General features: G+C 40.9%; 1 protein-coding gene across 1 annotated transcript; it reads left to right on the top strand.

Annotated features, from left to right (window-relative positions):
- The first annotated feature begins 535 nt into the window (after positions 1-535).
- Magee1 (MAGE family member E1) lies at positions 536-4,586 on the top strand. Its single transcript, XM_026405592.2, has one exon. The coding sequence runs from the start codon at positions 735-737 to the stop codon at positions 3,990-3,992; it is 3,258 nt and encodes a 1,085-aa protein (XP_026261377.2). The 5' UTR covers positions 536-734; the 3' UTR covers positions 3,993-4,586.
- The last annotated feature ends 9,424 nt before the right edge of the window (positions 4,587-14,010 follow it).

The following is a 14,010-nucleotide window of genomic DNA, read 5'->3' on the forward strand; positions in this document are numbered from 1 at the left end:
CTGGCAATAGTGAAATTTTCAAGCTTGTTTCAGGCTTCTTGATTAAGACTAAATCCTGGGCCTTCAGACCCTCTGGAGAAGAGTTCTTCCTAGCTCACAGAAGTAGGAGAGTTTTTAGAGACCTAAATGGATAAAGTGATAGAGGATACAGGGGCAGGGATGATGATGACTGCACCCTTCCAGAGATTATGAACATTTTTCTCTGAAATGTTTTTTGGGAAAGGACAATTCCCAAGGATATTAGCTACCAAATTCGAGAATCTATTAAGCCTGGCACTGTGTGTAGAAGCCCTCTAATCCATACCCTAATTCTGAGAAGCAGCTATTATTGCCTCTGTTTTTATTCTCTACCCATCTGCTCCAAGCTCCTTGTCTCAGTCTACCAAAGCCTCCCTCCTGCAACTGCGCTGCTTTGGTGCAGAATCACCGCAACCACTTTCTCAGACCCAGGGGAGGGGCTGGGCTGGGCGGGGTCGCCTTGTCGCAGAGCCCGACTGCGCCTGCGCGGACTGCGGCAGAAGGCGGGGTGTGACAAGCAGAGTATATACTGAGACTAGCGTTCGCTGTTGGCCAGTACCTGCCTCCTTTCTCACCACCTCTGATTTCAGCTCCAGTAAGTTGCTTGGGACTTTGGTTTGGCAGCAGCCGCAGCGCAGCATAGCCACTGTGCCGTCCTCTTTCTGCTAGATCCCCGGCCTGTCGGTGTCTGCTCCCATACGCCGGTCGGCAGGACCATGTCGCTGGTAAGCCAGAATTCGCGCCGCCGCCGCCGCCGCAGTGCAAAGGCCACTGCGCAGAACAGCAGCTGGGGTGAAATGCAGGCCCCTGACGCCCCCAGTCTCTCCGCTGCTATGCCAGGCCCAGACGTCCCCCAGGGTCCCAGCGATCTGGAGACCCTCCAGGGTCTCTGCGCCTCAGAGGACCCAGGCACCTCCGTGCCGCCCACCCCTGATGAGGGCCCAACCACCTCTGAGCCGCCCACCGTCTCTGAGGGCTCAATCGCCTCCGAGCAGCCCACCGTCTCCGAGGGGCCGAACACCTCAGAGCTGCCCACCCCCATTGAGGGCCCAAGCACCTCTGGGCCTCCTGCGGTCTCTGAGGGACTGAACACAGCCGTATTGATCAACGCCTATGAGGGCCTAAGCCCCCCTGTGTCACCCTCTGCTTCTGAGGGCTCAAGCGTCTCTGAGCAGCCCACTGTCACTGAGGGGCTGAACACCTCCGAGCTACCCCTCTCCGATGAGGGCTCAAGCACTTCTGTGCTGACCACCACCGCTGAGGGACTGGGCATCTCCGTGTCGCCCACCCCCGCTGAGGGCCCCAGCACCTCCGTGCTGACCACCGTCTCTGAGGGACTGGGCATCTCTGTGCCGCCCACCTCCAGTGAGGGACTGAGCAATCTCATGCCGCCCACCCTCTCCAAGGGACCGGGCATCAACGTGCCGCCCCCATCCGGTGAAGGCCCGAGCACCTCTGTGCCGCCCACCACCTCTGAGGGACCTGACACCTCTGTGCTGCCCCCATCCGGTGAAGGCCCGAGCACCTCTGTGCCGCCCACCACCTCTGATGGACTAGGCATCTCCGTGCCTCCCTCCTCCAGTAAGGGCCAGAGCACCTCTGTGCTGCCCTCCTCTGGTGAGGGCCCGATCACCTCGGTGCCGCCCACTGACTCTGAGGGACCTGGCGCCTCGGAGCCGCCCACCCGCGGTGAGGTCCCGAGCACCTCCGTGCGGCTCAATTCCGGGGAGGGCCCGAGCACCTCTGGAATGGCCACTGCGGCCGAGAACCCGAGCACCTCTGGGATGCTGACAGTTGGGGAGGGCCCAAGCACCTTTGAGATGGCCGCCGCCGCCGCCGCCGCTGAAGGCCCCAGCACCTCTGGGTTGCTCATCATTGCCGAGGGCCCGAGCACCTCTGGAATGGCCCCCGCCGCAGAGGGCCCGAGCACCTCTGAGATGCTGACAGTTGGGGAGGGCTCAAGCACCTTTGAGATGGCCGCCGCCGCGGCCGCCGCCGCCGAGGGCCCGAGCACCTCTGGGCTGGCCACAGCCGCCAAGGGCCCGAACACATCTGAGATGCTGACAGTTGGGGAGGGGCCGAGCACCTTTGAGATGGCTGCCGCCGCCGCCGCCGCCGCCGAGGGCCCGAGCACCTCTGGGATGGCCACAGCCGCCGAGACCCCGAGCACCTCTGGGATGCTCACCATTGCTGAGGGCCCGAGTATCTCTGAGATGGCTGCTGCCGCAGAATGCCCAAGCACCTCTGGGATGGCCGCCGCTGCTGCTGGCCCGAGCACCTCTGGGATGGCCGCCGCCGCTGACGGCCCGAGCACCTCTGGTATGCTCGCTGCTTCTGCGAACCCTGCTCCAGTGTTGAGCTTGGGTGCTTCTGTGGGCCCGACCTCCTCCAAGTGCCCTATTGCTTTGCCAAGCTCCTGCGTCGCCAGGTCCTCCTCCGACTCTAAGCGCCCCAAGGGTGCGGAAGGCCCCATGGAATTCCAGGTCCTCAGAGACCGTGAGAACTCCAACTCCATTACGATTATGGGCCTTGGCACTACCCAGGTAGCGCTAACCCTGAAGCCCCAAGATCCTATGGAGCAGAATGTAGCTGAGTTGTTACAGTTTCTGCTGGTGAAGGATCAGAGCAAGTACCCTATCCGGGAATCCGAAATGCGGCAATATATTGTCAAAGAATATCGCAGCCAGTTCCCTGAGATCCTCAGGCGAGCAGCAGCCCACCTGGAGTGCATTTTTAGATTTGAATTGAGGGAGCTTGATCCTGAAGAGCGCACATATATCCTGCTCAACAAGCTGGGGCCTGTGCCCTTTGAAGGACTGGAAGAGAACCCAAATGGGCCAAAGATGGGCCTCCTGATGATGATCCTAGGACAAATCCTCCTGAATGGCAACCAAGCCAAGGAAGCTGAGATTTGGGAAATGCTCTGGAGGATGGGGGTGCAGCGAGAGAGGAGGCTTTCCATTTTTGGGAACCCAAAGAGACTTCTGTCTGTAGAGTTTGTATGGCAGCGGTACTTGGACTACAGGCCAATAACTGACCGTACCCCAGTGGAATACGAATTTTTCTGGGGACCAAGATCCCACATAGAAACCAGCAAGATGAAAATTCTGAAGTTCATGGCTAAGATCTATAACAAAGATCCTTCCGACTGGCCAGAGCCATACAATGAGGCTCTGGAAGAAGAGGCTGCTAGAGCCTATGCTGAGGGTTGGCAAGCTCTCCCTCCCTTTAGGAGGCCCTTTTTTGAAGAAGCTGCAGAGGTAGCATCTCCTGATTTTGATGTTTCTGCCTATCCCTCAAAATATCCTCCACATTCATGGCCTGAGTCAAGAATGGAGAGCAAGTCAAGGAAGTTGGTGCAGTTATTTCTGCTGATGGATTCGACTAAGCTGCCTATACCAAAGAAAGGAATTCTGTACTACATTGGCCGAGAGTGCAGCAAAGTATTCCCTGACCTCCTGAATCGTGCTGCTCGCACCCTGAACCACGTGTATGGGACAGAGCTAGTGGTTCTGGATCCAAGAAACCACTCCTATACCCTGTACAACCGAAGAGAAATGGAAGATACTGAAGAGATTGTAGATAGTCCAAATAGGCCTGGCAACAACTTCTTGATGCAGGTTCTGAGCTTCATCTTTATAATGGGCAACCATGCTAGGGAGTCTGCAGTGTGGGCCTTTCTGCGGGGCTTAGGGGTTCAAGCTGGGAGAAAGCATGTGATTACCTGTAGGTATTTGAGTCAGCGCTACATAGACAGTTTACGGGTTCCCGACAGTGATCCAGTACAGTATGAGTTTGTATGGGGCCCTAGAGCCCGCTTGGAAACCTCCAAGATGAAAGCGCTGCGCTATGTGGCCAGAATCCACAGAAAGGAGCCACAGGACTGGCCAGAGCAGTACAGGGAGGCAATGGAAGATGAGGCCAATAGAGCTGATGCTGGTCACAGGCAATTCCTTGTTCACAACTTCAGATAGAGGAGTATGTGGCAGTCAGAGAGGCCTTGCAAGGCCGGGCCCTAGAGCCCTATGCCTCATGTATTGGGTGTGGGGGGGTATGTATTGTATTTGTATTTGTGTTCCAGTTCCATTTATGTCTTTTCATATTTAGTTCTTGTTTGGTATCTTGAAATGTTTCAATTGTTTTAATATATTGTCCAGTAGGGTAAATGTGATTGACTACTTGCTGTCTCTGTTGTATTTTGGTATAAGAGTTTTGATAGTGTTATAAAATGTTTTGGGAATCTTTCCATCTTGTTGCATTATCTGGAAGAGAATATATAGCATATAGCTATAGATATAGGCTTTTCCTTGAAAGCTTGAAAAAAATTCACCAGTAAAGTGATCTAGCTTCTGATGTTAAACAAACAAGCAAATATATCAACAACTGAAAAAGCACTCTAAGTTATGGCTGGCCTCCCTTTCTGTCTGCTATTGTGTAAAGAATACCAATGTTTACCTGTATTTGCTTTGCTGTACTAAAATGTAATGAAAAATAAAAGTGTAATAAATCAAACATAATGCTAATGCACTATTTATTCCACAAACATTTATTAAATTTCTTTCATGCAATGAGCACAGTGTTATTATTTTGGTTATACAAGTATACAAATATACAAGATATAACATCACTCTGAAACTCAGGGACTGGGGTGTAGGGGGTGGTCACTTAAATCAGCAATTTTATTATGGTGCACCAAGTATTCTATGAGAGTTAAGAGGAGGTATACCTAACTTAATCCCTGGGATGTTCAGAGTGGTCCTTGGAGAAGATGATGGCTGTGTGGGGGATGAGGGGGGCAAGATTGGGTCCCTAATACAATCATGAGATAAACTGCTTCAAAGCTGGATTTCAGTCCTCATGATTGCTTATAGGAAATTAAGTCAAATATTTAAGGGCAAAGGGTGAGAGGTTTTATGATAATAAACCATCCCATTAAGACATATGAATCAGCTTTCTGTAAGTTATACTGTAGTTCTTAATCTCCAAATTCTAGTGGTATACAACAATTATTTTGGGGCTCATTTTATCTATTCTTCATGGGTTGCATTTGATTCTGTTTATTTTGTCTTCAATCAGGTAACCAAGCTAAAGAAGTAGCCCATATAGTAGGAAACCATGTGATAGTTCTTAAAGCATCTGCTCATACATATTATACTCATAATCCATTGGCAACAGCAAGTCATATAACCAAGCTTGTTCTCAATGGGGTGGGAAGTGTACTCCCACCAAGGAGTAGGGATGGGCCTAGTACAAGAACAACATATATTTTATTTTATTTTTTTAAATCCAGCCTTTTTTATTTTTATTTTGTTAGTTATAGGCAGACACAACATCTTTGTTTGTATGTGGTGCTGAGGATCGAACCCGGGCCACACACATGCCAGGCGAGCCCGCTACCGCTTGAGCCACATCCTCAGCCCGACAACATATATTTTAAAAATTCAGTACCATATAAAAATTTTGCTTTTGCTATGGCTGAGATGGGAAACTATTAAACTATTAAACTATTAAAGGATTTTGATCTGAATAATGGAAGGATACAACTTAGTTTTGACAGAATTACATTGACTCTTGTATTGAAAATCTAAAGTGGGGCAGAAAATCTAAAGGAGGGCAGAAGCTATAATTTTAGCATAGCAGTTCCTTCTTAATGTTCTTATGAAAAGAAGTGTTATTTTTCAAACAAAATTGAGTTGAAATGAATTGAAGTCAGGAAGCCTGTTACCTTTGAAAAAAACACCTCAGAAATCAAAACTCCAGGAATATCAAGTTTAAAAGGCATAGCATAGTGTTCTAGAGTCATAGTGCCTGGATATAAACCCTGACTCTCTGATAATTACTAGATGTGATATCTTAGGAAAGTTACTCAATCTCTTTGTGCTTCAGGATCCTTGTCTGTAAAATGGTCATAATAATTTTATTTAATTATAAATTAAACAAATCACAACTAATGTTGTGAGGATTAAATATGTTAACATATAAAACCCAGAACTTAACATATATTTAGCAATATAGAGGTGATGTTGCAAGTTGATTTTTCTGGGAATGAGGCTATGAAGTGGATATTCTCCTGACAAAAATTTTACTGGGGACTGGTTTTGCATTCAACACCCAGGGGAAAACAAAGGAAGCAAAAATATTAGAGAGAGAAAAGCTGAGCAGTGACAGTGTCACAACAAATAATTTAGTTGATTCCACAGGCAGTTTTTAGGTTGGGATGGCCTTGCAGAGCTGTCCCAAATTAGGAAAAGGGGGCCACAATTTTATAATCCCTAGACTGACCAGTCACTGAATGCAGGCTATCTCCTGGTAAGGGGCTATGGAAAAGTCAGTTATTTTCAGCCACAAGTAATATGTGAGAAATATATTCAACTATAAACACAGCAGTGGTCAACACCCTCAAGAACTGGAGGAATGAGCACTTCAGTCCTGAACAGTAAGGGCATCTGGTGGTACATCACAATATCCACTATGGTTGTTGCTTTCTTTTGCTTCCCCTTCATTCTCTGTAATTCTTCTTCTTGTTGTTATTATTCCTGCTGTTTTTGTTTTCATTCAAAAAGGTGAAATATTTTCTCATCATTCTCCCTGGAATGTAGCACCCACATCACTGAGTCACTTTATTTTTGGTACAACCTTCCTTTTTTTTAAAGAGGCTTTTAATAAATAGAGCTTCTTTTTACCTCATAAGTTCTATGTCAGTTTTTAATTTTTTTTTTTCATGTTTCTTGTAGACTTGTGTCTTTGTCAAGTTTTTCCCAGGAGATGTTACCTAAGTAAGTCTCTCAATAGGTTTTTTTTTTTTTTTTTTTTTTTTTTGCTATTTAAATCTTGAGAAATACCTTGATTTCAGATAAATTTGATCAATATGCACAAATATTCAGAATATCCCTCTAAGGACAACCAAGGTAGAAAATATAGTCTTTCATGCTTTTCTCTTAGAAATGACAATTTTGGACACAGATAAAATATCTGATTAAATATTCAAGATTTAAAGAAAGAAAAAATTATTATCCTGAAATAATTATAAAATTGAAGTATCTATTTTAGCAGAGGATTAGTTGAGTAAGGTGTTTGCAAGTTAAAACTGTGTGTTTGTGTGTGTACAAAATATTTGGAACAATTTACATTCTCATATGTGCTAATTAACATTCTCTTACCATAACAAAATATCTGAGATAATCAAATTAAAAAGAAATGGGGTTTATTTTGGCTCACAGTTTTGGAGGTTTCAGTCCATGGACAGTTGGCCTGAAGCTTTGGGGTCTGTGGCAAGGCAGTATGTCATGATGGAATTGCATGGTGAAGGAAGCCTATTCACCTTATGACCAGGACAAGACAGAGACCAGTATCTCACAATTTTCTACAAAAGCATGCCCCCAGTGACCTAAGACATCTCACTAGGCCCCACCTTTTAATGGTTTCACCCCCCCCAGCAAAAAAAAAAAAAGCTCCATGGGCTGAGAACAAGGTTTTTAACATATAGATCTTTGGGGGACATTTCAGATTCAAACAACAGAATCAATTATTTCCTGTTTTGCCACTGTATTCAAACCCATTTATAGACACATAATTAGGTGTCTATATAAAATATAAACAATGCTTAAGCAAGATCTACTTTACTTATAACCAACCCAATCCTTGAAAATAGTGACATTTTAATAGAAAATACTCTTACTGAATGTAAAGCATTTAATCAGATATTCATAAAGGAAAAAAACACACACACAGTAGCACAAACAAAATGCAAATATTGTACAATGTTCAAGTTAATGAAAATGAATAATAATTAAAATTATCTTTAAAATATGCAGTCATTTATTCTAAATAGAAATATTTAGAAACAAGTACTATAAAATTAATAAGCATGTCTTGCAATTTCTATTACTCTCTTGAAGGAAAACTCCCAAAAGAATCCCAAAGACTTATGTCTTTGTCAAGTTGTTCCCAGGAGATGTTACCTGAGCAAGTCTCTTAACAGGAAAGGAAACAGTTGATTAAAAAACCATTACTAATGAGGACAGGGTGTGTAGCTCAGTGGTATAGTACTTGTCTAACATGCGTAAGGCTCTGGGTTTAGTTCCTAGAAACACACACACACATACACACACAGAGACTGAAACAACCATTATGATGAAAGTAATGTCAATTTAAGGCAATCATTAATAGATCCTAAAGATCATAATTGTACTGATACCAAACTTGGAATTTTATGTAAACTGTTGCTTCCAACAACTTATTTATAAAATTAAAGATATTTACTGCCCTTCTTGCTTGGTTCTCACATATCTCTGTTCAAATACATCAATTTGGATTAGGACACAAGCTTTTGTTTCACAATTCCTCATACTCAGTGGAGGGTCATGCTCTTGTGATCATATGAATGTGTGCTATTTTGTTGAAATGTGCCTCAATCATTCTGCATTAAGATAATGATCATTTGCCAGGCTGGTGGAGCATGCATGCCTATGATCTCAGCGACTCAGGAGACTGAGGCATGAGGATCAAAAGTTTGAGACCAGCCCTAAGCAACTTAGATCCTGCCTCAAAATAAAAAAAAATAAAAAGAGCTGGAGATGTAGCTCAGTGGTAAAACACCCTTGGGTTCAATACTACTACCACCACTACTACTAGACCTGTGTAGTTATACCCTTGCAAAGATCATTAATTGTCTAATTGTAGTGCTCATCTATGATGGAACATAAAATTTCTGAACTCCATAGCAAATGTGTCTTCTTGCTACATGAAACAGAATCACAGGTGGGACTCTATTGTCTTCTTGCTGATAAATGGCTGTATAATATTTCCCTTTATTATTATTATTATTTTTTGGTACCAGGGATTGAACCCAGGGGCTCTTTACCACTGAGCTGCATCCCCAGCCTTTTTCATTTTTATTCAGAGACAGGGTCTCACTGATTTTCTTGGGGGCCTTGCTAAGTTGCTGAGTCTAGCTTTGAACTCACAATCCCCCTGCCTCTGCCTCCCAAGCCACTGGGATTACAGGTGTGTATCACCACTCCCGGCTATAATATTTCCCTTTTTGTCAAAGAAATTACACAACCACTTAATCTAAACTGCTGAAGTTTCAGGTTACATTCTTCAGGTGATTACTTATTTTAATGATGACTCATCAAAATTGTAAAATTTTATTTCCCCAAAGTTGAATTTGGTATACAGCTTTCAAAACTGGTGGATGAAATAGAAAGTATGATTATGGGAATGCAGAACTGTCATAGTTTGTGGGTTATTTAGATAGTATCAAAGCAGTCATTTTGAGATGAGTATAATTTTTTTCCTGAGTGAAATAGCTTTGTTCTATCTTCCTAGATTAGGGTACTTCAAAGACTTACAGTGATAAAAAGCAAGTAAGTTAATGGCAGTCACTAGATTTGGATGAAAATATGCCACATACGCTTCTGACAATAAATGTTTCAATTAATCTTAAAAAAGAAAATATGTAAAGCAAGGAAACACTTAGGTCTCAGATGATAGACACAATGTAAAAACTAAAAGGTCAACAAGAAGGAAAAAAAAACAATAACTAAAGGATTGAAAACAGAGTAGCTAAGTATTTTATCAAGGCACTTGCTAAAGTTGAAAAACAAGTAGTATCTCTATTGCTTTTATTCTGGGAAGTGTTCTTACTGACATTCAATATTTAACTGCACTTATCTTCTTGTGGTCAGATTTATAGGATTACTCTTTCTAGTAGAACTCAGTGTCTTCTTTCCGGCAAAAGCCAAAATCCCTGAAAGAATGCATATAATTAATATCTCCTAGTATTATTTCTGAACTCAGTACAGTGGGTTTTTCTTCCACCAATCAGCTATAACTGCTCATCTCAGTATGTACAGGGAACTCTAAATTGATAAATTCACTGATTGTTTCTCAGACATTGTCTTTATAGGTGGCTTTTGATATAATTAATATTTTTCCTTCCTTGAAACATTGTGCACTCATGATATCACACTCTCTTGATTTCCTCCTGTTTATTTCTTTACTACTTTTCAGTACCTATTGCAGGTTCCTCTCATTCTTTCAGAATTCTAGGAATGCCCCAGGATTAATCCTTGGGCCTTTTTTTTTTTTTTTTTTTTTTTGCTTTTTTTCCCTCCCTAGGAATGGATGGATTCTCTGTAGGAAGTCATTCTCACCCATCTATTGCCTGGATTTAAAAAAAGCCAATTTTATATGCTGGAGAATCCTGAATTTGTATCTCAAGCTTCAGAGTATGTGTCCTTACCTTGAATTCCTCTCATATTCAACTGAATTCTCAAAATTTACACTGGCATATGTGGTACACATTAAATTCTTACTTACTCAAATCTGAACTCAAATCTGGTATTAACTTCTTCTATTCCTTCTATAGATTTTCTTATCTTAATAAATGATTAGTGCATTCTTTCAGTTGCTTAGCATGGAAGCTTGGGCTCATACTGGAATGCTCTTTCATTTCAAGGACATTAGAAAATCCAATATGTAAGCAAATTCTGATGGCTCTATCCTGAAAATAAGTCTGGAATCTGATAACTTCTCATCAACCACAACATTACTTCTATGGTCATATTTCACATGGATTATTTCAGTGGCCTCAGAATTTCTCTCCCTGTTTCTGATTTTGCTCTAGGATATTTATTCTGAACACAATAGCCAGAGGGATTATGTAAGAATTTATTTAATTTCTAGGTGTGACTTCAATCCCCCTCCAATGTGTTATTTTGTTCACAGAAGAAACCTTAGCCATGTGATATAACTCACAATTTTTTTTTCACTTCATCTCTTATTACATACCCCATCATCACACTTTATTCAATCTACTTCTTGAACAAGCCAGACATGATACCATCTCTGGGCTCTGGTACTTGCTGTTCTAATTGCCTAGAATTCCTTGGATATATACATGACTTATTCATGTCTTTATGCTTTTGCTAAAAATATACTTAGTGCCAGGTGGGGTGGCCCATACCTCCAGTGACTAGGGAGGCTGAAGCAAGTGGATTGCAAATTCAAAGCCAGCCTCAGCAACTTAGTGAGGCCCTAAGCAACTTAGCAAGATTCTGTCTCAAAATTTAAAAAAAAAAAAGAAAGTGCTGGGGATGTAGCTCAGTGGTAAAGTACTCCTGGGTTCAATACATATATGTATGTATGTACACACTGTATATATATGAGTACATATGTAAATATACATACACATATATAATACTGTGTGTATATATACACATATGTATAATACGTATATGTTTCTCTACATACACATATGTATTTATACGAACATGTACATACACACATACTTTTCTTAGTAAGGATATTCTATTTGAAATTAACTTTATAATATTCCTTGTTGCTTTATTTTTTCTTTTTTTTAAATTTTTCTTCCTATCACATATTATCATCAATCATCTATTTAAAAGAAATAATATTTGGTTTTTTGATATTCTTTTTTGTGTGTTTGTTATCTATTTTATTCATTTCTGCTATTTATTATTTCCATCTTTCTACTCTTTTTGTTTTTAATTTACCTTTTTTTCTAGCCTCTTGGGATTAAAGCTTGAGTCATTGATTTTCAACCTATCTTCTTCAATATGTGCATTTAGAGATATAAATTTCTCTGACATGCTTTTTGCAGTATTGCATAAGATTATATTTGGTTTATTTACTTATTCATTTTAAAATTTATTCCCATGAATATACATTGAAAGTATAAATGGACATAAATACAAACATAAAATTATTTGTTTACACATATTTCTTCTAAATAAGATATACTTTTTAATAAGAAAATATATATCTCATACTGAATTGCAAAGGCACCAATTTATTTATTTACCTTTATTTATTTATTTATTTCCATGTGGTGTTGAGGATTGAACCCAGGGCCTCACACTTGCTAGGTGAGCGCTTTACTGCTGAGCCACAACCCCAGTCCCTGCAAAGGCACCAATTTAAAAATTTCTTATTTTTATTTTTAAATTGTAAAATTGTATGTATTTATGGGATATTATATGATGCTTTGATACATGTATATATTGTGGAATGCCTTAATCAAGCTCCTTAGCATATACATTGCCTCATATACTGCTATAGTTTGAATGTGTCCCCCAAAAGTTTATGTATTGAAAACTTAATCCTTAAATTCATATGCTGATAGGATTTGGAGGTCAGATTCTTTGGGAGGTAATTAAGATGAGGTCATGAGGTTAGGAGTACCAAGATGGGATTAATGGCATTATAAGTAGAGGAACAGAGATTTGAGCATTCTTGATCCTCCCTCTCAGTGTTTGACACCCTTGCCATGTTATGATGCAGCAAGAAGGCCCTCACAGGCTGTCAATACCTTGATATTGGATTTCCCAGCCTCCAGAACTGTGAGAAATAAATTTATTTGTCAAAAAATAAATTACTCAGTCTGTGGAATTTTGTTATAGCAGCAGAAAATTTGCCAAGACAGAAATTGGTATCAGCAATAATGGCTCTTATTGTAAAAATATCTGAAAATGTGGATATAGTTTTGGAACTGGGAAATGGGTAAAATCTGGAAGAATTTGGAGAAAAAAGGCTAGAAAAAGCCTAGATTTTCATGAGTGGAGCATTAGTGTGATTCTGATGAGGGCTAAGAAGATGATAGAGAAAGTCTGGAATCTCTAAGTGGTCAAGATCACAATACTGGTAGAAATATGAACAGTAAAGGTCATTTTGACAAGGTCTCAGATGGAAAATGAGGAACGAAGTATTAGAAACTGCATGTTATATATCAGCAAAGACCTGCACTGAATCATGTGCCTGCCTGAAGGCTTTGTGGAAAGCAGAATAAACCAGGATCGATAGTGAAAGAAATTTGTAGGCATAATATTAAAGGAGTTGCATGGCTACTTTTAATTAATTATAGTGATATGAGAGAGGAAAGAGAATATTTAAAGAAGGAATCTATAATTAAGGGAGAAAAAAACCCCAGAAAATTTGCAACATGAACATGCAAAGGATGAAAGAGTGTCTTTGCAAGAGAATATAAATGTGTGGCCAAGGGATTGCTAAAGGGATTCTCAAGGCTAGAAAATAACCAGGTGTTATTGATAAAGACAATGGGAGAAAGACCTGAAGGCATTTCAGTAATCTTTGAGATATTTCTCCAGAGATTACACACAAAATCTACATGTGTGCTTAAACTCTCTGCCATATTTTATACTTTTGATGTCATGCTTACAAATTTTTATGCTGTACATCTCTTAAAACGATGATAGCCATTATTACTTTTTTTTGTCTTTTAACCTTCATACTAAAGATATAAGCAATGTATTCACCACCATTGCAGTGTTACAGTATTCTGAATTTGACATTAGCTCTTTTACTAATGAGCTTTACCACTTTCATATATTTTCATGTTATTAATTATTATCCTTTTAAATTAACTTGGAAAACTCCATTTAGGGTTTCTTTCTTTCCTTTTTTTGGGGGGGTGGGTAGTGGGGACTGAACCCAGGGCCTCATGTATATAAGGCAAGCACTCTGCCAACTGAGCTACATCTCCAGCTCCACCTTTAGTATTTCTGGTAAAACATGTATGGTGGTGATGAACTCCCACAGCTTTTGATTCTCTTGCAAAGTCTTTATCTTTCCTTAATTTATGAAGTACAGCTTTGCAAAGTTAAGAATTCATGATTAGCAGTATTTGTCTTTGTACCATCCCACTCTCTCCTGGCCTGCTAAAATTCTGCTGAGAAATCTACCACCAGTCTCATGGGTGTTCCCTTGTAGGCAAGGATCCTTGTTTCTCCAACTGCTTTCAAGATTTTTTCTTTGTCATTATAATACATTTTGGTGTATTTTAATCTGATTGGGAAGTTTTGGAATTTCTATACCTGAATATCTATATCTTTCCCTCAATTTGAGAAGTTTTTTTGTTCCTATTTCTTTAAATAAGCTTTCTGTCTCTTTCTTTTCTTCATAAAAGTCTTTTAATTTAAATAAATGTTAGCTCTCTGTATGTTGTCC

This window comes from Urocitellus parryii, chromosome X (genome assembly GCF_045843805.1).
Source record: "Urocitellus parryii isolate mUroPar1 chromosome X, mUroPar1.hap1, whole genome shotgun sequence".
Lineage (NCBI taxonomy): Eukaryota > Metazoa > Chordata > Mammalia > Rodentia > Sciuridae > Urocitellus > Urocitellus parryii.

Bases quoted from the DNA above. Each gene is read 5' to 3' on its own strand.
- Magee1 (XM_026405592.2), top strand. From the start codon at position 735: ATGTCGCTGGTAAGCCAGAATTCGCGCCGCCGCCGCCGCCGCAGTGCA.